This window comes from Lacerta agilis, chromosome 7 (assembly GCF_009819535.1).
Source record: "Lacerta agilis isolate rLacAgi1 chromosome 7, rLacAgi1.pri, whole genome shotgun sequence".
NCBI classification, from domain to species: Eukaryota; Metazoa; Chordata; class Lepidosauria; order Squamata; family Lacertidae; genus Lacerta; species Lacerta agilis.
The window spans coordinates 12,776,353-12,801,244 of record NC_046318.1 but is presented as its reverse complement, the minus strand read 5'-3'; the positions used below and the strand labels follow the sequence as shown (position 1 = coordinate 12,801,244).

At 43.7% G+C, this 24,892-nt stretch overlaps 1 protein-coding gene across 1 annotated transcript in view; it reads right to left on the bottom strand.

Moving 5' to 3' along the window:
• CTNND2 (catenin delta 2) overlaps positions 1-24,892 on the bottom strand; it is a 481,608-nt gene that overhangs the window by 227,856 nt on the left and 228,860 nt on the right. Inside the window, 2 exon segments of the mRNA XM_033154385.1 lie at positions 3,281-3,905; positions 17,889-18,061. Coding sequence (XP_033010276.1) covers positions 3,281-3,905; positions 17,889-18,061 — 798 coding nt within the window.

Sequence of the window (24,892 nt, the reverse complement as noted above, 5' to 3'; positions counted from 1 at the left end):
CACAGCAACTACAGGTAGGTTTGGAAATGTTCTCCGTTTGAAATCCCGGAGAGCCATTGCCAATCAGTGTAGATTAGAGGTGGGTAACTGGATCTGACTGGCTGGTTACCTCCCCACAACCCCCATAGGGTTGACACCTGCCAATTTTGACATAATGATGCCAGGTGACCTGCGTGTTCAAAAGAGGCCACCCTAACAGGTAAATCAGTAACCGATGAAAGAGGGTGTGACAAAAAGGATGGTGACAAACCATTTTGGACTCATTGGCACATTTTGAATTCTGAGAGTGTGGTAGGGGTGTCAGTAACAAAATGGCTGTCATGAGGGTTAGTGGTGACGTAACACAAAATGGCTGTCATTGGAAGCATGACGTAGCACAAAATTAGAGAAACGGCCACCCCTAATATCTATGCTTACCATAGGAAGTTGGCTATGTGCTGGTCCTGATTGTGGAGATCACACAAGACTGATTTTACAAACATACATCATAAAGACAAGCCCTTAAACTGTTGCTATCTAATAGCAACAGGGAACATTCCTAAGTACTGTACCAGTTAAAAAAAAATTCGGTGACCACACCACATACATTTCACAGAAATCTTTTGGAAGGTACCTGTAGATTTTGACGCATAACTTTCCTTCTAAAAGGACTAGAGAGTTGTTAATGAAAGCTGGGAGTCTGGGGCACCAAGGAAAGACTTTGGGCACCAGGTTGGTGTCCCTACAGCAACCTCGTTTGAAGATGCCCTTTCAGCATCAGTCAGCCAACTAGTGCTGGAAGTGCACCTTCAAAAGACTTCTCCATAATTGTCAATCAACTGATTGTCAGTTACAAGGAGCCCCTTTGAATTCTCTGCAGAGGGGTGAATAGTTCATTTTCCCCTCTGCAAAGAAAGTGGGTTTGGTCCCAAGAGCCTCCTCCAGCATTTTGTACCCAAGCTTCTTCTTCCAGCCTCTAGCACCAGGAAGTCCCCAGCTGACTGTCATGGATACAGAGCACAGCATCAACAACCAACTGATTTGTGTCTCTGCAAGCTCCCTTCAAGCACTGAAAATCAGCTGGCTATCAGCTGCAGATGGCCTGGTGCTGCACTCTGAGGACCCAATAATAAGCTGATAGCTGGAGTTTCAAAAGGTCTTGTTGGAGGGCTTTGAAGACACCAATGGTTGGCAGTGCCCACAAATGCCTCTCCCCCCCCCCCACTTTATCTGCCTCACAACAGATATCATATATGGTGTCAGATGCAAGGCAGGTGTGTGTGGCTTGACCAAACTGGTCTGGTGGGCCAAAGGATCCCAACCTCTGGTGTAGACCAGGGTGGGGGACCTTCTTCAGCCTCATGGGAACCTGCTGGTTCTGTGGGCAAGACCAAGAGTCAAATGGGTTGTGGCCAGAAGCAAAAAAGTAGGTGGAGAAAAGCAGACTACATTCTAGCCACACAAGAGTCAGAGGCTTCCGTGCACATCCTTCTATCCTGGCAAGCAAGAGGGATAGGAGGACACATTCTTAAACACACAAAAGACCTTGTGGAGAAGGACCAGTGAAAGATAGAGCCTGGGGAGAAAGTGTGACATGGGGAGAGTCTGAGGGACAGACAGACTGGCCCAGAGCACCACATTTTGCCCCTGAGCCTAAGGTTTCCCACTCCTTGTGAAGACAATGCTGACCACCTAGATTGTCCAATGGTCTGACCTTGTGAAAGGAAGCTTCATATCTTTTTATGCAAGCAGTATAGCATGTGAACTGAGAATTCACTCGCAATGCTTCCAGCCTTCTAGGGATCTCTGTGGAAAGTGGAAATAGCAGCATGTTGGAGAAACAAGCCTTTTGCTCATCTTGGATTCACAACAAATACTTGGCCATGGTGGTTACGGCTGCACTCACTGGCAAATACATGTCCCTCAGACACAAGCCTCACTGAGTTGGGCAAGGACCATAGATTGGTGGCAGAGCATCTGCTTTGCATGCTGAAAATCCCAGGTTCAATCCTCAGCATCTCCAAGAAGGGCTGGGAAAGAGCCTTATCTGAAGCCCTTACAGTCAGTACAGACAGTACCGATGTCTGACTTGGTAAAAGACAGCTTCCTATATTCCAATGAACAGGAAATATTCCCAAGGAAGTGTGCATAGGAAACAAAACCTAAACGGTTAATAGTGCTTATTCTACAAACAGCTCTTTGCCCAGTAATCTTGGAGGAGCAGTCTAGCAAGTTACATATAAGGAACGCGATTTACAATAATGCATTATCAATGTGTTACTTAACTTCACCTAATAAGCTCTCTCTGGCAACATACAACGATAGAATAACAGTTATCATTTCATGGGTGGGTCTGCCCCCCAAAGGGGAGCCACCAGAATATATTTCTGATATTAACACAATTTTTCTGCCATCTGACTTTTCTTTATTTTCAGATCCAGCTATGTAAATTAGGCAAGAGAACACATGAGCATGACAGTTGTTGCTATAGCAATATACCTCCAATGATTTTTATAAGAACAAAAAAATCCCACTGAAAAAGTACACAGTTTAGTTATCAGATTATTAGGAAGACCCAGGATATCATTTAAAAAAACAAACAAACAAACAGGTGCTTCCTGACTAGGGCAGGAAACACAGAGCACTGACATAATTGATACAAATCAGAACATTCCAAAATTTATGTTAGGGGTAAGCATGCAGACAGCCACCTGTCTTCATCTCAGCTGAAAGGAAGAGACAGTGTATCCATTAAATGAATTTAGGTAGTCCTTACATTTAAAACTTTTTTTAAAAGTAGCTTTAAAGTAGTTTTATGTCCAGTGTTATGAAAAATGCATTACTATACACGAAAAGTTCAAGTAAATCAATGATAGTGAGTTTAATAATCAGCAATTAAGATGCACTGTGCTGTATTTAGATAGGCTCAGCAGGACCAACTGCCCTCATTTAGAGCAATCAGACAAGTAGGCAGGGGAGCGAAAACCTAAGAAATGGCCAGGTATCCGTGTCTAAGGCTGCAATCCCCAAACACACTTACTTAGCAGCGAGTCCCACTGAGCAGGTAACCTCCAAGTATTCACGGGTTACGAATCCCTGCTGTATTTGCTATTCAGACGCCTGAGATTTAATGAGGACACGCTAGTGCTAGCGGCAACCACTTAAACCAGCATTTGGGGAGGGGGGGGGAAACACAGCTACCTTGTTCTCCCCTTTCCCACCGACCCACCCACCCACCCCAATTTCTCAGACCTGGATGCAAACGCGCAGCAGAGGCGCGCTCCGGGGAGTCGGGACTCACCTGCAAGGCTGCCCGGTCTCTGCAGGGTGGCGGTGGCATACAGTTCCTGCGAATGCTTGCCGTACTGCTCGGAGGGGTGCACCAGCCTCTTGGTGGGCGACAGCGTGGCGTAGGTGCCGATGGTGGAGCTCAGCTGGTGGATGGGCGACGACGAGATGTTGGAGGGGATGGTGGGCGGCGACGTGACCCGGATGGGCGACGGCGAGAGCCCCGCCGACGAGACGACGATGTTGATGGGCGAGCTGGTGCTGTAGGACTTGGCGAGGCGGCTGGGCGACTGCTTCGGGGAGGAGACGCGCTGCGTGGTGCTGTAGCCCGAGGCGGCGGCGGCGGCGGCGCTCTCGGAGGCGGAGCCGGCCCGCTGGAGCTTGGTGGGCGAGCCCACCTGCTGCATGGACAAGGGCGAGCTCACCCGCTGCGCCGGCAGCGTGGAGCTGGAGTAGTAGAGGGCCGGCGAGTGCGGCTGCGCCTGGGACGAAGAGGCGGACGAGCACGAGTCCGGCAAGTGGAAGGCGCTCCCATGGCTCGGCGCGAACGACTCCCGGGGCAGCGGCTGAGACAGCGGAGGAGGCGGAGGCGGCGGCGGCTCCGAGCCGGCGAGGTGGGCTGTCCGGCCGGCGGTGGCCTGAGGAGGAGGAGGAGGAGAGGGGCGGGGAGAGGAAGCAAGCACAACAAACAAACGGGCTGACTAGAGGCGGGCGCAGGAGAGAGAACAAGCAAGCAAGCAAGCAGCCCCTCCTCTCTCTTCCCTCCCGCGAAAAGGGAGAATTGGGGGGGGGGGATTAAAGGCATCACACAGCGCTCGGCTGACCTCTCCCTGGGGTTCCTCCCCAATGCCTCCAGGATTAAGCGCCTGGTATTCCATAAGCTGCTAAAATAGTCTTTTGCTCATGGGGGTGGGGAAAATAATACCAGGACCGCTTCTCACTAGTAGATCACGTTTTCAGATGCATTGCACAAGTCTGCTTTCCTTGCACAAGCGTTCTTTCCTTGCACAAAATTACTTAAAAAAACAAACCTCCCTGAAATACCAGGACCGTTTCTCACTAGTAGAACACGTTTTCAGATGCATTGCACAAGGCTACTTTCCTTGCACAAGTCTCGTTTTGAAAAAGAGAAAGGGGGGGGGGAGCTCCCTGAAAACCTGACTCGTGTTTACTCGGAAGCAAACGCCGCTGTGATCACGCATAGGATTGCAGCCGTGCAGCCTAAACGCGATGTGATGGCGTTTGCCTTTTAAAGTGTCCCATGTTCCATCGAACATGGGACACTTTAAAAGCTACTCGAAGCTACTAACATGAGTTTGGCCAAACTGCGGGAGGAAGTGAAGGATAGGCGTGCCTGGCGTGCTCTGGTCCATGGGGTCACGAAGAGTCGGACACGACTGGACGACTGAACAACAACATGTTCCATCATCCCCCCCCCCGTCCAAGCGTGAAAAAAAAGCAAGCCAAAATTGCTCTTGGGCATACTTTGGGTCATGGGAAATCAATAGCGCCCTCGGCTTCCAAGAAATACCTTCGCAACTGTCAGGAGTGATGGTATCTTATCTACGCCAGCCTTCAAAGCAATTGTTTCCCCCAAGGAATCCTGGGACTTGTAGTCCACTGGGGCTCTGTTTGAGGGAGAATGCTTAGCAGCACCTTCAGCAAACGGCACCTCCCAGTTGGAAGGCAGCCCAGAGTGTTAAATTGGTGTAAAAACAATGTCAATGTGTGGATAGGCGGCAGATCGCCTTATCCAAGGAACTGAACCAGCATCTAAGCAGGCAAGTAGGAGAGAGTGGAGCCATGCCCGCATAATAGACACAAGAGTACTGTCTGCAACTTGAAATAAAGTGTCTCTTATTTCCAAGCCTCCAGAGCTGGAAAGGTCCCTTTGGAATGATTTAAGACTATTTGCAAGAACCTAATTGTTAGCTTGCAAGAACTCTGTGATAGGTAATGGCAGGAGCAGCCCAAGTCCTTTTTCTGCCTAAGGCAAAGGGAAAGATGCTGCATTCCCCATTCTGTGCACGAAATATGACTAGACTGGTAGTTGTCTCTTGCTTCAGCACCGGTGATGGAGCAGTCCCTCCACTGCGCCCTAGGGCAACAAACTAGCTTAGGGGCTGCAAGGCAGAACACAAGGCACACAATTCAAGCCCAGTTCCTCCATTCAGAATTTGCTGCCTGAGGCAGCTGCTTCACTCTGCCTCATGGCTATATGTGCTAAATAATAATAATAATAAACAACTTTATTATTTATACCCCGCCCATCTGCCTGGGTTTCCCCAGCCACTCTGGGCAGCTTCCAGAAGAATATTAAAAAAAACAATGATTCCTCAAATATTAAAAGCTTCCCTAAACAGAGCTGCCTTCAGATGTCTTCTAAAAGTCTGATAGTTGTTTATTTCTTTGGCATCTGATGGGAGGGCATTCCACAGGGCAGGCGCCACTACCGAGAAGGCCCTCTGCCTGCTAAGGTTAACATCAGATTTACTTTTATTGCTCTGAAAAACGCAATAAAGATTTTAAATATTTAAAAAGAAATGGGTATTTGGGACCCTATTTCTTTTTGTGACGTGTCTCGGGACGTAAGTAGCTACCAGACTTTGCACCTCGTCCAAAGCTTGGGGCAGGCATTGTTGGTTTTTAAGTTTTGTTGCAGGGAAGTCGCTATGATGTACTACATGCCCCACCGCAATATTTGTTGTGTCACTTAGAGAAGGTATCACAGGGGTTACTGTTCCCTTCCAATTTGTTGCTAAAAAAACAGTACTTAGCTCATTAAATGGCCGAACAGAAAATCTACCTGTGAATAGGTCTCCTAATTTAGAGCCCCCACCTTCTAACTGAAAATGAATTGATCTAGTTAAAATCATTTGGTGAGGGGAAATGCCTTTGTCATCTTGGAAATGAAATTGGTTAGACCCTCTGTTGCTTGGGAGAGGAGAGGGTGATGCTCCTCGTTTTTTCTTTTGTCACAGAAGGCACAGAGGGAGAACTGAGGCATGCCCTCATCAGCATTTCTCTGCCAATATTGGTATACCTGTTGTTATAGGAATTCTAAAGTCTTATATATATAAATCATAAATCCACAAGGCAAGCACATACATAAGTAAATTAACCACGTGTCTGAAATAGCACAGGAGAGCAATCCTGAAGACATTCTGACTCTTCCAGTAAACTCAAATATACTCTGTAGCGAAGAAGGAAATGGGGAAACCTCCCCATTGTCTCTTTGCTCACAAATCCTGTCTTAAGGGAATATCTGTGTATGAATAGGGTGAGCCTGTGACCTGGATTCAGGAACTAAGTATTTAGCATCTCAAAAGGGATGGCCAGGCTGGCCAGGTAAAGCAATCAAGTGACCATTATCAGTATCCTGCCAGACAGGATTTCTGTTGTAGACTGCCCACTGTGATGTATTTCTGCTGTAGCCCAACTCCTGTGATGTATGTATGATGGTTTTTTGGGGTGGTCTTGAGCTACAGGGTGGGCAGTTTCAAAAGTTTATATAAGGGCTTGCGCACCATTGTTCTGGATCCCTCCGGCCTCCTGCGTGTGGCAGTGAGCACCCTGTTGCAACTGTTAATAAAGATCAGGCTTACTAGCTGCTTTGCTTCTCAATATTCTCTGATGCTTTTGAATTATGGTGCTGGAGGAGACTCTTGAGAGTCCCATGGACTGCAAGAAGATCAAACCTATCCATTCTCAAAGAAATCAGCCCTGAGTGCTCACTAGAAGGACAGATCCTGAAGTTGAGGCTCCAGTACTTTGGCCACCTCATGAGAAGAGAAGACTCCCTAGAAAAGACCCTGATGTTGGGAAAGATGGAGGGCACAAGGAGAAGGGGACGACAGAGGATGAGATGGTTGGACAGTGTTCTCGAAGCTACTAACATGAGTTTGGCCAAACTGCGAGAGGCAGTGAAGGATAGGCGTGCCTGGCGTGCTCTGGTCCATGGGGTCACGAAGAGTCGGACACGACTGAACAACAACAACAAATTTTCTCCTACCGATAGAGAACCTACTTAAGGACTCTATACGGGTTCATGGATACCCCATAAGGGAAAGGGAGCAGGTTTTTTTTTCTTATAACACTGTCATTGTATAATCAGGTTAAGAAATTCACTGCTACACAACCTGGGATGGCTTTAGCAAAGATTAGGCAAATTCATGTAGGATATCAGTGGTTATTAGCCATGATAATTCAATTGAACCGCCATTTTCAGATGATGCACATCTTTGTTTGCCAGATGGAGTGATGAACAGGGTTTGACCAACTTATGTGGCTTGCTGCTATTGGAAATAGAATATTAGACCATTGCGTGTTTCTGCAGCAGGGGTGGGGGGGTTGCTATTGTTATTGCTCTTTTCCATATGTACATTATTTCATCTGCCTTTGCTTGGCCAACAATGCAATCCTATTTTTTTAAAAAACAAAAAAAATAAAAAACCCAAAAGCAAGTATTCTAGACTGAAAGCAATATGGAAAAGCACCCACAAATCAAAATAAATGTGAAAAGGAAAGCTGTTGTGGACACGCTGTGAATCAAACCGCTCCTTGGCAGTTGTGATTGTGGATGAGAGGATTCAACTTCAGCTCATGGAATTGTAGGGGGATTTTCTGTCCACTGGAAATAAATTATACTGTGAAAACAGGAGTGTATGGAAGATGGGGAGGGGGGTGTATTCCAAAAAGTGATAGTCCTTGTGGATGTCTATCCATTTCTGCATTTTGTGACAATGTGCATGCCCTATTCTTTGTGAGCAATCTCTCTCTCACACACAAATTCTTGCAGCTGTCTCTTCCTGAGTGCAATCCAGTTACTTATTTATTTACAAGACATACCAGAAAATGAGGGTGGGGTGGAATTGTGGTAGAGGTGGACCCTTCCTTGGGATCCAGCCCAGGAATAAATTTGCATACAATTGAAAACAGCAGATTGTTCAGCACATCTGCACAGGAGGTCTTAGATCTTCCTGCCAGTTATGCAGTGCTGTGCGAAGTTTTGCCTGAACCTTGTAATTTAAAAGAAAAAGAGGAGGGAGGAGAGAGAGAAAATCCTCAACAGATGCTCCCTATTAAAAATTTCAATTATGTGCCTGAGCCCCTTCTGGAGCAGCAAAGAATAGAATGTACCTCTTATCTCCCAACATAGACTGCATTCCAGTTTTTATCAGGGATCTTAGGCTCAAGAGATCATCTGTGGCTGTTAATCTGGTAACATTAAAATCCTCTAATAACAGCATGCTGGAGTGAGAGATAGTTGAGTACTCTGTTGAAAGGCACACTCTGATTTCAGATACATTTCCACATCCCTGCCCGCCCTTTGCCTTCTTCTTTCTTGATCAGGCAGAGGATTTATCTGAAACATTAAAGAATGCCCCAAATGCCAGAAGTTGGAACTGTAGCATGAGCTATTCAAACCAAAGTTACTCAAACATTGCATTTTTAGTTCCAGTTACAACAGAAGCGAGTAGTGCCATAGTACACAGTGAAGCAGGCCCCCAAAAGCTGACCAATATAAAAAAGTAGAATTCCTAGCATTAGTTCTTGTCAGCTGCAGGAGGTTTCGGACACTCCCCCCCCCCCCCAATGTTCATCCCAAAAGGGAATCGCTGACAATCTGTCTCCTGGAAGAAGTCTCTGCAAACTCAGGCATACATATTCAGAAGTCAATCTTATTGCATCAATAGGATTTCCTTCGGAGTAAAAATATTTAGGATTGGGGAGTCTTAAATACACATTTGAGCAAATGTCAATCATTATTGTGGTTACGACACAACATACCAAAGTATGTTTCAATTGGGAGCGTGCGTGAGATTTGGATGAATTTTGAATCCGGAGGCAAAGTGAGGTCCGATGGATTTGGGACTTGTCAAAGGTGAAGCAGGTTTACTACAAGGTGGCACTAGTTGAAGGAGGCACCCCTGAAGGGGATGTTAACAACAAAGTAGGAAGAAATTTATAGTTCTTACATCAAATGAATGTATAAAAAGATCTGTATTGGGACTGGTGCTTTTAAACTTGTTTACAAGTGACCTCTACGATTCTATGACCTAAGGTTAGAGGTAAACAGTGAGATGGCCACCTTTGCTGATAACACCAAACCCTGTTTAGAGTAAAAACAAAATCGAAAATTCTTTCCAGTAGCACCTTAGAGACCAACTGAGGTTGTTCCTGGTATGAGCTTTCGTGTGCATGCACATCTGAAGAAGTGTGCATGCACACGAAAGCTCATACCAGGAACAAACTCAGTTGGTCTCTAAGGTGCTACTGGAAAGAATTTCCGATTTTGTTTTGACTATGGCAGACCAACACGGCTACCCACCTGTAACCTGTTTAGAGTAGTATAAGGCAAAAAGGGTGGGTGGGTGCCAAAAAGCTCCAAAAAGGATCTCTCCAAAATGGGCAATTAAATGGCAAATGTTGCTCAGTGGTGATGCACTTTGGTCTCAGCTGGCAGTGAATGATCAAGAAAGCTCATGGTGGACAGCTCATTGAAAATATTGACCCAGTGCGTGACAGCTATGAAAATACTAATTCCATGTTGCGGATCCTTAGGAAAAATAGAACTGTTGATATACAAATGTCTTTATAGAAATCTGTGGTACGACCACACTTGGAATACTGAATACAGTGGCTACATCTTTTTTTTTTTTTTTTAAAGAGAGGATATTGTAGAGCTGGAAACTGTCAGAGAGCTGGAGTAACTCTGTTTTGGGTTGCTGCTGCCTTTGTTTAGGGAAAAAATACAAGTAATGGGCAACTTGACAGATGTGTAAAAATTAATGTGTTATGTTGAAGATATGGATGGAGACATAATTCTCCTCTCATAACACTACAACCTGGGGTCATCCATTGAAGCTGAATTGTCAGAACAGACAAAAGGAAGTACTTTCTCAGAACATACATAGATAAATGATAGCATGCTCTACTGCAGGATGTGATGGCTGCCAGTCTAAATAGCTTTAAAAGGGCCATGGGGCAGACATATCCATAGAGAATAAACCTATCTGTAGTTGCTAGTCGTGAGGGGCATATGCTACCTTGAGGATCAGGGTCTGCATGTTTCTGAATTCCAGTTGCTGGGGAACAACAGCTGGAGATGCTCATTTCTCTCATGTTGCTTCCATAGGCATTTTGATCACTGTGAGAAACAGGATGTTGGACTATAGGGCATTGGTCTAATCCAGGAGGCATCTTCTTCTGTTTTTATCCTCCACATCCACATATAACACCAGTCCTGAAAGACCTAAATTGGCTCCTCCCAGTATGTTTCCAAGCATAATTCAAAGTGTTGGTGCTGACCTTTAAAGCCCTAAATGGCCTTGGCCCTGTATACATGAAGGAGCGTCTCTACCCCTATTGTTCAGCCCGGACACTGAGATACAGCACCGAGGGCCTTCTAGTGGTTCTCTCACTATAAGAAGTGAAGCTACAAGGAACTGGGCAGAGGGCCTTCTCAGTAGTGGCACCCTCCCTGTGGAACACTTTTGCATCAGATGTCAAGGAGATGAGTAACCTTTGGAAGACATCTGAAGTCAGCCCTGTATAGGGAAGCTTTTTAATGTGTAATGTTTTATTATGTTTTCATATACGTAAGAAGTTGCCCAGAGCGGCTGGGGAAACCCAGTCAGATGGGCAGGGTAGGAAAAAAAATTCTATTCTATTCTATTCTATTCTATTCTATTCTATTCTATTCTATTCTATTCTATTCTATTCTACCAGAGGCTGGATATCCATCACCTCTGTCTTGCTAGGAAGCTTCAAGAGACATTATCTGACTGGTGCTGGAAACAACTGATGGACTAGATGGAACTTGGTCTGATCTCACAAGCCAGTTCTTACATTTGTACAACAGGTAGGGATGCGGGTGGCACTGTGGGTTAAACCACAGAGCCTAGGGCTGGTTGATCAGAAGGTTGGCGGTTCGAATCCCCATGACGAGGTGAGCTCCCGTTGCTTGGTCCCTGCTCCTGCCAACCTAGCAGGTTGAAAGCACCCCAAAAAGTGCAAGTAGATATAAATAGGTGCTGCTCTGGCGGGAAGGTAAACGACGTTTCCGTGCGCTGCTCTGGTTTGCCAGAAGTGGCTTAGTCATGCTGGCCACGTGACCAGGAAGCTGTACGACGGCTCCCTCGGCCAGTAAAGCGAGATGAGCGCTGCAACCCCAGAGTCGTCCACGACTGGACCTAACGGCCAGGGGTCCCTTTACCTTTACTTGGAAAGTAATCTACACCAGGTATATTTAAGAAAGAGAAATATTTGTCCCAAAGTTAATATTCCATTTTTTTAGAAATCCTAGTAAGTGAATGTAGCTTAGCGTTAAGAAAACACTAGGTGGAAAGTGTTAAGAAGCCTTAACTGAAGATTTCAGTCTTCTACTGTGCTTGTAATAAAATCTCTAGGCAATACAGTGTGAGGCTTGATGTAGATAAATGGATCAGCCTACCAGTGATAAGAAGTGTCAGTCATTTAATTCCTCAGGAGCAAAATAAATGTGCGATTTCAGATGTCATGCTGTGGACATACAATTACTATTCCTGTTACCAGCCTTTCTACAATAAACTGCATTATGCCCTATGAATTAATATGGTCCTGCACAGTATCTCTTAACAGTGTGAAGCAGATAAGCTGAAAGCACATTTAACACATTTGTATGTGTTCTACTGTACACATATTGTACTTTTTTATGCCATTATATAGAATACAACTGTGCTTTAAGGAAGATTACAAAACCGTTCTGTAAATGAAGTTGTATATGTAGTGAACATTCAGTGAAAGGGCTAATCCTGTTCCTTTTTAGGTCAGAAGCAAAATTCCCATGATTGTAACGGAGGCAGAAAAGAGCACTGAAATTCCTTATCAGAAATGAGATGTCTGAAGCCTTCCCTGCTTCACAGAGACAAGAAAAGGCCTGGCGAATAGAAGATATGCTGTAGCTCCTCACAATTTGTGCCAAGTAAGAGACATTGCAATCACTAGATGTAATGTTCAAAGATGCAAGAGATTTGTGTTTGCAAGATACTTTGACAATTTATATGATAAAGTTAAATCCCATTTCTTCACCCAGTATGATTGTTATGGATCAAGTGTGCAGTAGGGGCTACTCTTGGATTCATCCTTTTGCCAGTTTAGGTGATGATCCATCTACAACTCTATATTTGTAGCAATAACCTGGCTTCAATGAGTTGGTAATCTCCCATCCGGATTACTGTGCAGACTATGAAGAGATAGAAAAGGCCTCTTCAAAATGGGTTATTAGGCATCAAGATAGCAAGTAAGGTAAGTGGAATCGTAGAATTGTAGAGTTGGAAGGAAGTCCAACTCCCTGCAGTGCGGGAATCTTTTTACCCAACGTGGGGCTCAAACCCATGACTCTGATTGCCTTCATTTAATGGACATGATGGAAAGAAAGAAAGAGTGGCTGGGGGGACCGAGCCAGATGGGCGGGGTACAAATAATAAAATTATTATTATTATTATTATTATTATTATTATTATTTATTAAGAAAGATCTGAACTGGTGATCACTAACTAGGAAAGGAAACTCAGCCTATAGCAACTGTGGAAAAGGCAAATGACAAGGTATTAGGAAAGGGATTGAAGCTAAAACGAACAGCATCATAATATCTTAATACAAATCTATGGTGCAGCCATACTTGGAATACAGTGTGTAATAACTGTGGTTGCTCCATTTAAAAAAAATGGTAGAGCTGGGAAATGTACAGAAAAGAGCAACTAAAATCAAGTGCCTGGAACATGTAAATAACTGAGTAAAGAAGAAGAAGCGAACAGGAGACATGCTGCCTGATGCATAGGCAATTTTCTCCTTCTCGTAATGTTAGAACTCAGGGTCGTCTCAAATAAAATTCATGGGGGGTAGATTCTGCACAGAAAAAAATAAAAAGCATTTCTTCACATAGATCCTGGAACTCACTGCTACAGGGTACGGCAGTGGCCACTCAGGTGGCTTTTTAAATGGCAGTTGAACAAACTCATGTTCAGAGGCCACCAAATAACAGCTGCCAGGGGAGGGATTAATTGAGCTTGTTACTGCCATGCTCTGCTTTCCGGGAAGGCATCTGGGTGGCCAATGTAAAACAGGAAGCTGGACTAGACAGGCTCTTTTTAAAAATACTCTTACAGATCTTTCTAAATATGCAGGCTTTGTACAGTGCATTGAATTCTATGAGCTCCTGTACCTTCCTGGGACTGTCTCTGTTCAAACTGACTTCAATAACAGAACGTTCCACAAGGAGCTACAGAGACCACGCGCCATTGATAAATCCATATCTAGTCTTCCTCGGTTGAAACGCAGGAAGGAGGAACACCCCCCCCCCAAGCATAATAGCCATGGTTTGTGCTTTATTTTGTGTTCTATCATGAATTGTAGGCTCGCTCTCTCTCCCCCCCACCCCACCCCGCCGCATTTACACTAATGAATGGACTGGACACTGTTACATCGCTTTATATTGCAGCCGCTGTAAAATAATGTTTAGATCTACTGTGCTTTGTATAAAATTTAAAATAATGTTCAGATCTACTGTGCTTTGTATAAAGTGTCATTGTGAGTTTAAAAGTAAGTCCATTCATCTGAAGGAGTCCTTACCCAAATGCTATGTAACACCGTCCCACGATTGCGATAATCTTTTGAAAAATATATATTTTAGATTCAGGTAGCTGAAGAAGTGTGCATGCACACGAAAGCTTATACCAAGAACGAACTTAGTTGGTCTCTAAGGTGCTACTGGAAAGAATCTTCCATTTCAGACATCTTTTGTCAGCCAGCTTGAGGGGTCCTATTTTAAAGGAGCACAAGAACTATTTGAGCAGGTCTCTGGATTCCTACTTTTGTCTGTAGGAATGTATACTACCTGATTCTGTGATGACCGCTTTCAGGTGGCTACTGGACTCTCTCTCTCTCTCTCTATATATATATATATATGATGTTATGCAAAAGATAAATGATATAAAGAAAGCACAATGATGACTTTGCTTGTGGGAATATTGCTTTAAGATACATAAAATTAAGAGCAGTTTTTTTTAATTGTTGCAACTGCTGGGATTCCTATTCAGCATGTGCAGCAAGGTAAGAAGGCTTGCAATTCTTACAAAAGGTATGTTCAAGGGTAGGAGGAAACCATGTATACAGCTGGAAATGTCTTTGAGGTTCCTCCTGCAACTGCCTGCATGGCTGAATAGGCAAGCTGCTTTCCCCTTTGAAATCAGCTTGCTTATTTGGATATGTGAGTGCCTGCAGTAAATGCTAAAAAGACACCCCTGGAGGCACACATGTGGCACATAGCTCTGCCAGACTGCCGCCTAACCAAACAACAAAGTGAGGTTTATGTACAAATTGCATCTTTGAGAAAAATCCCACCAAACTAATTTTTTTTTAATGTTGTTTTCGGTATTCTGTTTATAGTGAAGAACAACACATAAAGAAACATCTTTATTTATTTAACTGAAACTGTAGGATAGTGGGAGACAGCAGTGGATGAAGTCAGGGCCAGACCCAGGGTGCGGCAGCATGAGAAAGCTGGCTCAGGTAGCTGGTGCTGAGAGGGAGGGAGAAGACAGAGCTCTGAGTGCCCTGTAGGCTGCCCTGTAAAATTCAGCAGGGTAGCCTGCTGCCCTCAAGTGCAGTGGAGGATAGTGTCCTTTCAGTAGTAAGGGAGTAAGATGCAACTGCTAGTCTATTTGGCTTCTGTGGGTGCCTTGGGGGAGGCCGCCATCTTGTCCTTTGCCTCAGGCAGTGATAGGTCTTGAGGCAGCCCTGGATGAAGTGGTGGAATGGCAGCTGACCACCTGACCTCCAGGCAGTTAGGTTGGTGCTGTTAACCTGAGAAGGGAGTGGCAGGGAGGTCTGTGCGGTGCAAATGAACTGTAAGCATTGGATTGGCTCTCCTGGTGCATTTGCATTTCCACTAATCTCCCTGTTGGACATTCATTCCCCGTGTCTGCAGTCATGGGATTGTTACCTATCACATGACGGTGTATGTTTTCATTCCACAGAATGGGAAGTGACAGAGACAGGATGTTTGTGTTACCGTGTTCCGTGAAGTGGGACTATTGTCCTTTGTCCTTTCTCTTTGCTGTCTGATGCTAGAGAGAGAGAGAGAGAGCCATGTTGCAGTGCTCCGTGTGTGTTTATGTGTAAATAAAGTAGATTAGCCACAATGCTGAGTTGCTGAGGTCTGTTACACAAGCTGAGAAGACCCTGCAGATCCCTAAGTAAGACTGATGCTTTTGGGCATTAGTCACTGTGAAGTTCGGGCAGAAGAAAGCTTTTGAAGCTCCCGAACAATCGACCAGGAGGGAGAGAACATCCCAGCTGGGCATGTGTCTCCGCCAGGGTCTTACTCAAGAGAAGGACGCTCCTGATACTCCCCAGTCCCACTCCATAATCAGCAGCAATTCTGCTGCCTGGAGGTCAGTTGAGCGTTGCTGCCCCATCATGGCATCATCTGCTGGTGAAAGAAGAAATCTTAAAGTGAAAGCCCTCAGTCAAATGTGAGCTGAAGCTCTGTGTGAGTGGACGTTACCCCTCTCACTCCCACGTGGGCAAGGCCATTGCGTGCGCAGAGGTGTCCTGAAAACAGAAGGGTGACAGGGCAATCCCCCCTTACACAGACTTTCATATGTGCACAAAAGCACCTAGATATGGTATTGAGGTGAGTGCAGATACTAAATTCAGAACTGAGACTTTCTTTGATTTTTGACACAAAGCATTTAAAAGTTTCTATCCTCGTTTTAGATTAAATTAGCCTAAAGCATCCATAATTTTGCAAGGTGGGGAATGTGAAGGGCTTTGAAATCCACGTTGGGGACTACAGTTAAGTTATCATTAGTATTTTCGAAAAATGTAGGAGGCTGTATGTGTTCCAGATTCTTTTTTGAATTAATGTTGCCAAAGCTTCTGAAATACCAGTGTATGTACTTTTCTCCCATGGTTTTACTTGCAACACTTGCAAGGCTAGCAGTTAAGTTAATCAAAGGCTACATTTATTTACAGCTCCCTTGCATCCTAGAAATATGCCAGATTCATGAAACCTATCACCACAATTATGCTCAGGCTAATGAAAATTGGATATATTGCTGAAGCTGGTGAGTTTCTTTTGCCAAGATATTCTCAAGACTTTTTATGCAATTACATCCTTACCCGTAGGCAACTCTCAGTATCTCAAAACAAATGAATAATAAAAAGTCTAGCATGAGAATGCCAAAAATATTTGCTATTGTCTCCAAATTTGCTACTGCATAGATGTGTCCCATACAGACAGCAGGTTTGATAATAATGTCATCAAATCCACAAAAAGAAAAGAAATCAGTAGAAACTGCTTCACAATTAAGCCCCAACTGTGTCTGCAATGTGCAACAATGGTTCAAATTTGCAATATACCACTTGATGCCTTAGAATGTGGAACATGATGAGATTAAAGGAGAAGCCCTAAATATGGGAAGCCAGTGTAATTTATGCTGCTTTAATTTACACCAGATCCAAGCTCTGTTCAGGAGTAGGACTACTGCCTAAGCCTAAGCCTTTAAAATACTGTTTCAGTTACACCACCGTTTTTTGCCAGTGTACCTCCTGCCCAATCTAACCCCTTCCCCAGGAATGCCCATTTTTAAGGCGTTACACTGGTGTAAATTCTGCTGGTCTTGGCTGATATGGCTTAGCCGCACCTGATCCAGGAAGTTACACCGATGTATCTCTGGCTTAGCTGGGGTTGCAAACTTGCAAGTTGGGCCATAGATCTGCCATGTGCTATCTCGCTCATCTCGGCAGATCTAGGGTTGGGATTGTGTTCTAAGCCAATTATGGAAATGCGCACAGAATGCACAATTCTTTGGGCTTATATTTTGAAAATCATGTGTCAGCTATTTCTGTGTAGGCAGTGAACATGCAAAGCTGGTCTGCAGGGGTGTCCACAGAAGTAAAGGTGCAGATTTTACACATTCCTAATTGTGATAGTGCTATATAACTGGATTAGTAAAGGTAAAGGGACCCCTGACCATTAGGTCCAGTCGTGTCCGACTCGGGTTGCGGCGCTCATCTCGCTCTATAGGCCGGCGTTTGTCCGCAGACAGCTTCCGGGTCATGTGGCCAGCATGACTAAGCCGCTTCTGGCGAACCAGAACAGCGCATGGAAATGCCGTTTACCTTCACGCCAGAGTGGTCCCTATTTATCTACTTGCACTTTGACGTGCTTTCGAACTGCTAGGTGGGCAGGAGGTGGGACTGAGCAACAGGAGCTCACCCCGTCGCAGGGATTCGAACTGCCGACCTTCTGATCAGCAAGCCCTAGACTCTGTGGTTTAACCCACAGCGCCACCTGGGTCCTCACATTAGTACCCACACATAAATAAGTCATGATAAAATTAAATGTTAATAAACATCTTCTAAACTAATGTATAAACACAAGAATATGTCATTTTGTTCTGCTGAATTATTCCTTTAATATTGCATTGGTGTTATTAGCTATATTCCACACAAACATAAATTATAAACTCAAACTCTGTAAGCAAAACCACGTGTGCATGAGATTCATTTTTAACCAGAATGTGCCCTTCAAAACGGCACTTTGGTATAAATGAACCCTTCTCAAAACGTACCTGGCTATAGTTCTGTATAGCAGCTCTGGCTTGACTGCTGCGGGCTGGAAGCTGTGATGCTGCTGAATCACCAAGGGCAAGGGTCTGGTTGCTATGGTAGCTAGATGGATACTGGAAAGACCCTTCGGGTTTGGAATTGAGCTGAAGTGCACTCTGGGATAGAAGGCTGGGCCCTGTGTTGAAAGCAATTTGGAGCAGTCAGTGAGCACCACAGCAGAGAGAAAGCATGCATTTATCACATTTGATTCCTGCTTTTTGCAGCAATAAGATCAGGCCCTGTAATTTAAAGTGGCACTTATTACTTAAACATCGTTATTTTGTCTTTCTCAAGAAGAGCACAGTATGCTGAGCAACTAAAAAGTGTTACTTCATTGAACTTAATGGAGGGGGGAGGGGAAAGAACTAACCTCATTTTGCGACATGAAATAGGCAGGGCATCGCAAGAAATAGGAGGCTGTTGCTGAAAGTAGCAGGCAGCCCAGTACCAAGTTCTCCCTCCTGCTCTATTCCACATTTTCATTTGTTTGCATTCTGCTTTCCCCTCTTTTCTGACACCATCACACCCCAATGATGTGGAATGAGGATAGGAAAATGCACACTATGGCTGCATTCACACAGCAGTTTACACACATTCCCACTTTGCATTTTACTTTTCTTGATCTAGTTTTGTAAACCCAGTAGCTGACCTTCCATGCCAGCCTTTCTCAGTCTAGATATTTTGAACTGCAACTCCCGTAATCAATGACCAACGAACCAGTGTCAGAGATGGAGTGCTGGGTGGGCTATATGAACATTCAGTTTGATCCAGCAAGTCTTTTCGTATGACTTAATCCAGCAGTAGGCAACCTAAGGCCCGGGGGCCAGATCTGACCCAATCGCCTTCTCAATCCGGCCTGCGGACGGTCCGGGAATCAGCGTGTTTTTACATGAGTAGAATGTTTCCTTTTATTTCAAATGCATCTCTGTGTTATTTGCGGGGCCTGCCTGGTGTTTTTACATGAGTAGAATCAGGGCCGTCTTAAAGGGATCGGTCGCTGTGGCGCAACGATCCCTCGGCGCCCCTGGCGTGCCGCCTCTCCGCCCGCCTCCCTCCCTCCCGTGCTGGCCGCCCCTCAGGAGGGGGGTTGGGCAAGCGTGGGGTGAGGGGCTTGGTGCTGGAGCGGCGCGGGGCTTTGCCACCCAGCCCCTATGACGAGACGGCCCTGAGTAGAATGTGCCCTTTTATTTAAAATGCATCTCTGGGTTATTTGTGGGGCATAGGAATTCGTTCATTCCCCCCCCCTCCAAAATATAGTCCGGCCCACCACATGGTCTGAGGGATCGGCCCACGGCTGAAAAAGGTTGCTGACCCCTGATATAATCCTTCATCTTAATTGCCACAAATTCTGTTAGCATGGAAAATCATGCCACATTCTTTGCTGGACCACCAAACCACAACATTCTGAATGAGATCTCAAGAACTAGTGTATCATTGAGGCTCAGAAGTGGACTACAAAGTCCTTGATTCAAATGTTGTCTATGCCGTGAACTCATCAGATGCTATGGGGCATGCCATATTACCCTTAGCCCATCTAGAATCTGAGAATCCAAACATGAATTAAGCTAACTGTTACTGAGATAATGTTCATGAAAATATTAGAACCCTCTAAGGTGCTATAGAAATGCCAAGCATTATTATTTATTAGAGTTCTTATTAACCACCTCCTCCTTTTATTCTGCCCTTGAGGAAATGGGTTCAACTGTTAACTTCGTCTGAGGAGTGAAGCTCAGTACCCCAGAATTAATTTCCCCTATTTTCTTCTTTTCCCCATTGTAGATATTATTATTTTTATCTTGATTATGGTAAGGTTTATCCTTTCTTTCTTTTCTGTTCCTTTTTTAAAAAATATAAAAAAGCCAGGCTTTTTACTCAGATAGTAATGACAATGTAATGTCAGGTTATTTACATGATACCATATCATTACCAGATAAATGCACGATTAATTTGGTCCTCTAAATTACACTGCTTCTTATGCAGTAATTACTTTTAGATTTACTAAGCCTAATTACACAATAATCTGCTGAAGCTTGTAGCATATCTGAACACACTCCCTGTTATTTACTTGACTGGTACATGGTTCCTCCTGTGTGTGTGTGCGTGCGTGCTATATGTTTCATTGCATTTCAATATGTATATTTATATTTCATTATATATGTTCGTGCAAATATTTCTGTTCTTTTAAATGATTGTGGGGGGGGGGGATTGATAGCGGCAGAAAGGCATAGAGGAAGAAAAAGAAAGACAGTGGAAGAAGGCCCACAAATACAATCTGCCCAGGGAGCTGCTTTTCAACAGAGCTGTTTTACTGCTGGGGTATTGCTTGGGTCAGGCTTGTTTTGGTATCTTAATTTTGTATCTTTGCTACGATTTATGTGGAAATTATTCGATTTGGTTGTGTACTTTTTAGTGTTTCATTTGTTGTTTATGACTAGGTTTGCTGTGTGTGTTTTTGTATTGTGTAACATTTTCATGTTGTAAGCTGCCTTGAGCATGGTTTTTATCTGTCGAAATGCAGCATACAAAGAAAATGATATGGGACATGCTAAAGTATAACCAATGACTCTTATTGCAAGCTCCCTTTAAAGCGAAATGCATCGTGCTGATGTCCTGGAAAATGGATGGACTCTTGCTGAAAAACTGATCTGAAAAATGGGAAGATATATCAAAAGATGAAGATAAACTTCATATGCACATTGCGTATAGTATCCCAAATTCCAAGCAGTGCCTTAAAAACTAATATGTATGTCATTTCTTTCCCCCTCTTTTAAGTAACACGGCAGGCATTCTTGTAGGGAACGTTGGGGGATAATGGGAGATTGTTTACCATAAAAGGGAGGGAATGGAAAGTAAGTGTTAAAACTTAAACAAACACTGATTTAGTTAAAACATTAGTGGACATTACAAATCCAAGTGGTCCATATGTGTGTGTGTGTGTGTGTGTGTGTGTGTGTATGAATAGTTTACTGTGAGCTTGCCCCCTTTGCTCCTCCCTCTTACTAGATGGAGGAAGCAAATCACCATCACTGGCATAGAATTATGTCCCAACCAGGGACCATCATTTGTCTCATTCCTAACTATAACAAAGTTTGTTCTTGATTTACTGATCATGTTTTGGAAAACAAAAACAAAAACACAATCTCCAGTTAAGTGTGGTTTATTTTCTCCACACAACAGTGAGGAGGAGCAAAAGAGCCCAGATCAGCACATTCAGGATAAACCATTTATAATGGTTCACCATATTGGGCCAATCATGCCCCTTCTCCTTCCTCACCACACCCCAAGGGCACACAAACACATCTGAGGCTTTTCTGTCTATGTGAGCACTTCCTGTGCTTATTCCAGAGATAGGGACAAAAAGCAAGTATTGTATGGCAAGTTTTACAGGAGCTCTGTGTGAGACTGAGCTATACTATTTAAAACCCCCTGTTTGCAATCTACTAAGTAGTCTCTTTAAAGAAAACAGACCATGGAGGATGTTTAGAGCAGTCATCTTGTATGATTCACCTGTCAGGAACCCTTCCAGAGCTGGTTCACTAAAGCAAAGCTTCAAGAATGATTTATTGTTACTGCTGCCTGCCATTCCCTCCACTCTTTTCTGCCATGCCACTTATGAGTTACTTGAAAATCTTCTGAAGACATTATCCGTACACTTACAGAAGGTTGGTGATGCCCTGCTCCCCCATTTTGTTGTTGGTGATTGCCTCCTATTGACTCAAACATGGGATCTCTGAGTCTGGGCATTTGCTCTTCCCTGAAGGAATGGTGATGGGGAGAGGTAGAACAGACTGTGTAAGATAAAAGATCTGCTTCTGATCTCTCTCAAGGGCAATCCCAGGGAGGGATAAATATATCTGAATATCCCTTTAACCAGATTTATATAAAATTCCCCCAGTTTTAGCTTTAGGAATGCTCTAAATCCATGGTTCCCAACTGGTGGTCGGTGGACCCCAGGGGGTCCGCATAACCTACCCAGGGAGTCCGCATAACCTACCCAGGGAGTCCATGGCACATATCCATCAGCTGTCTGGAGCATCCTGTTTTGAGGGGTCATGCTCTTGTGATCATGGCCGGACACAGCTCTCGTGTGAGATTGTATTGCCCCCAAACACGCATTTTGGGGCACCATGTTTTGCTCGTGGGAAGCTACCAAGAACGTTTCTGCGACTCAAACAGAATGTCAGTCTAACAAACTTAAAACTTAATTGTGCCCAAGGAATCCAGATAGATGATAAGTGTATTGTTCAGATAATTCGAAGTGGTCTTTGTTCTCTCTCTCTCTCTCACACACACACACCACTGTATGGAACAGCATTTTATAACAATCTAAAAACATAAAAACCACACAGTAAAATAGTAGAAAGTTTAAAACAAGTTAAAAGCAAAAACAAAATAAAAACAAAAATGAACAGACTGGGGGGGTGTACCCTTAATTGCCTGCAGAGGCCTGGTGGAATAAAAAAAAGTTTTCAGCAGCCGTTTAAAAGTTGGCATGGAATGCACCCACTGGACAACAATGAATTTTGCGTATCTGCACAGTTTGTGTCAAGGGACACCAGTGCTTAGCTCAGGGAGCAATTTCAGCTGCATGAAATGATGATAAAAGCAAGGACAACAATAGTGTCTTGGAGCTTCTGCAGAGTGCCTTCCTGCTATCGCTGGAAACCATAACCAGCCTGGAAGGGCTTCTAGACAAAGACTGTGGCTGAACCCAAACATTTCTCTCTGTCTCCCTCATGAAATGCTGTAATCAAGATTTAGAAAACAAAAGAGAAGAACTAATGCACAAAGGCGAACGAATGCCTCAGACATATTCCATGTGACTTTAATTAGAGCATTATATGTGTTAAGCAATCCCCATGGAGCAGTCTGTCAAGATCAACAGCACAAGGTTACCCTGAAACCTTTGCTGGATTATGAGAAGGAAATAACTCTCACTGATTAACAGACTGCTAGCTCAAAAGATGCCAGATTTAATCTTATTCTACCCTTTCAACCATCTGACAGGTGGTTATTTTTAAAAAATGAGAGAACATGGACTGAATTGGCTTTTTACACATCTAACGATGCAGATGTGGGCCTTTTGTTGTGTAGCCTTTTTAATTCGTTCAGAGGAAGCGACAGGTAGAAGAAAAACATAATAAAAATCAAGACCAAATGCTTTTTCAGACGCAAACATCTGCTTTGTTAGAGATTCTACAATAGAGATGGTTTTTGGAGTGTATTCACTGGGGAATTGCTGAAAGCACTCTATTAAACGGAGAGGCGAGTTGAAATGGCTTAATAAAGTTTCGTATTGTACATATGCTGATTCCTTTCATTAAAATCAAATATGCTAGGCATCTGTTATAATAACTATCGCTTTAGAGAATCACTTATTCCCATAAGATGGCTTTAATTCTTACTTTAAAGCAGAGTTTGAAAGAGCTGGACCCCAGAACTTGTTTCCTGTATCATCAGTTCACCATGTGTATGCAAATAGCCAGAGGAAGTCCTTTGTTATCCATAAGATTCCTCAAACTTTAAATTTATTGGCGGCGGGGGGGGGGGAACCCAACATTTTAAGAGCTACTTAATAGGTGGGTTTCTGTATATACATAAAAATGAAATGTTTGCATTCAGCGAGAAGGTGTGTATCAGCTGACACATGTATTGCACAAATATGTGCACCCAATAATATGCAAAATTCTCCTTTCTAATTGAAGGTTTTACTGCAGTAGTTGTACCACAACAGCCTGCTGCATAAAGGGGAAAGTTCTGTGCTGAACAGGTGAGTTGAAAATACACAATACTTCTCCTCCCAGCCACTAATTTGAGTGATAATGTTTGGAAAAACCATGGGCAATGGAAGAACATGGATGAAATCTGGCACACCAACATCAACCTCAAGTAAGTTACGATGGAGCAGTAATTGTAGTTAAGAAACATCATCTCAAGATATCTGAAGAAGTATCTGAAGAAGTGTGCATGCACACGAAAGCTCATACCAAGAACAAACTTAGTTGGTCTCTAAGGTGCTACTGCAAGGAATTTTTTATTTTGTTTTGACTATGGCAGACCAACACGGCTACCTACCTGTAATCATCTCAAGAGTTAGTAATATATTTTAAATTGCATTTTATAAGTCAAATGTAAGCCATACACATATATTTTCATTTTAAGTTATACATATACATTCCACACATACCTGAACTTACAATTAAAAATACAAAGACAATTCTTTACATGTAGAATCCCACCCCCCATGTTTAAACAAAAAGTATTACTTCTGTGGAAAACCAGAATATCTTAATCTATTTTGTGAGTTACAAATGTCTCTATTTAGCTTGAGGAAAGCTCAGCTACAGATCCCTGATCTTAAGTAAAATGTTGTGGCAAATAATTATGCAACTTCCAGATATGAATTAGATATTAGATAGAAAATGACGTCCGTAATCACCCAGTGATTATGCCAAAGTCTGCTTCCTCACACTGCCCCATTTTGTGAATAGCTCTACCCCATATCTCACTTTTGTGACTGGTAGGCCTCAGACATCTCATGTGGGCCCTGGGGATAGAAAGGTTTAGAAGCCCTATATAGGGTATACTGAAAGCCCAATTCACTTTCTGAGGCAGGCAAAATGTCAAGCATCTAAATATTTTTTTAAAAAACCAGAAGCTGGTTCCTAAATGTTTGATGTTAGTAAACATTACATATTTTCCCCATCTCTCCACATTTCTACCAAAGGCTACCTGCGCATAAAATAACCCCATGCTGTTTTCATCTGTATTGTGAAAGCAGCCCTAAAACAGCTTGGAGATTGTTATCCACACACACGTACATAGAGTAGGGTAGGAGAAAGGCAATTGCTCACTGAATACTGCCGTTTTTCAGAAATGAAAGATAAAATAAGAACATCATAATGGCCCAGTATCCTTTCATCCTAAAAGCATATCATCTTCTGTGCAGACTGGGTTTTAATTTAGG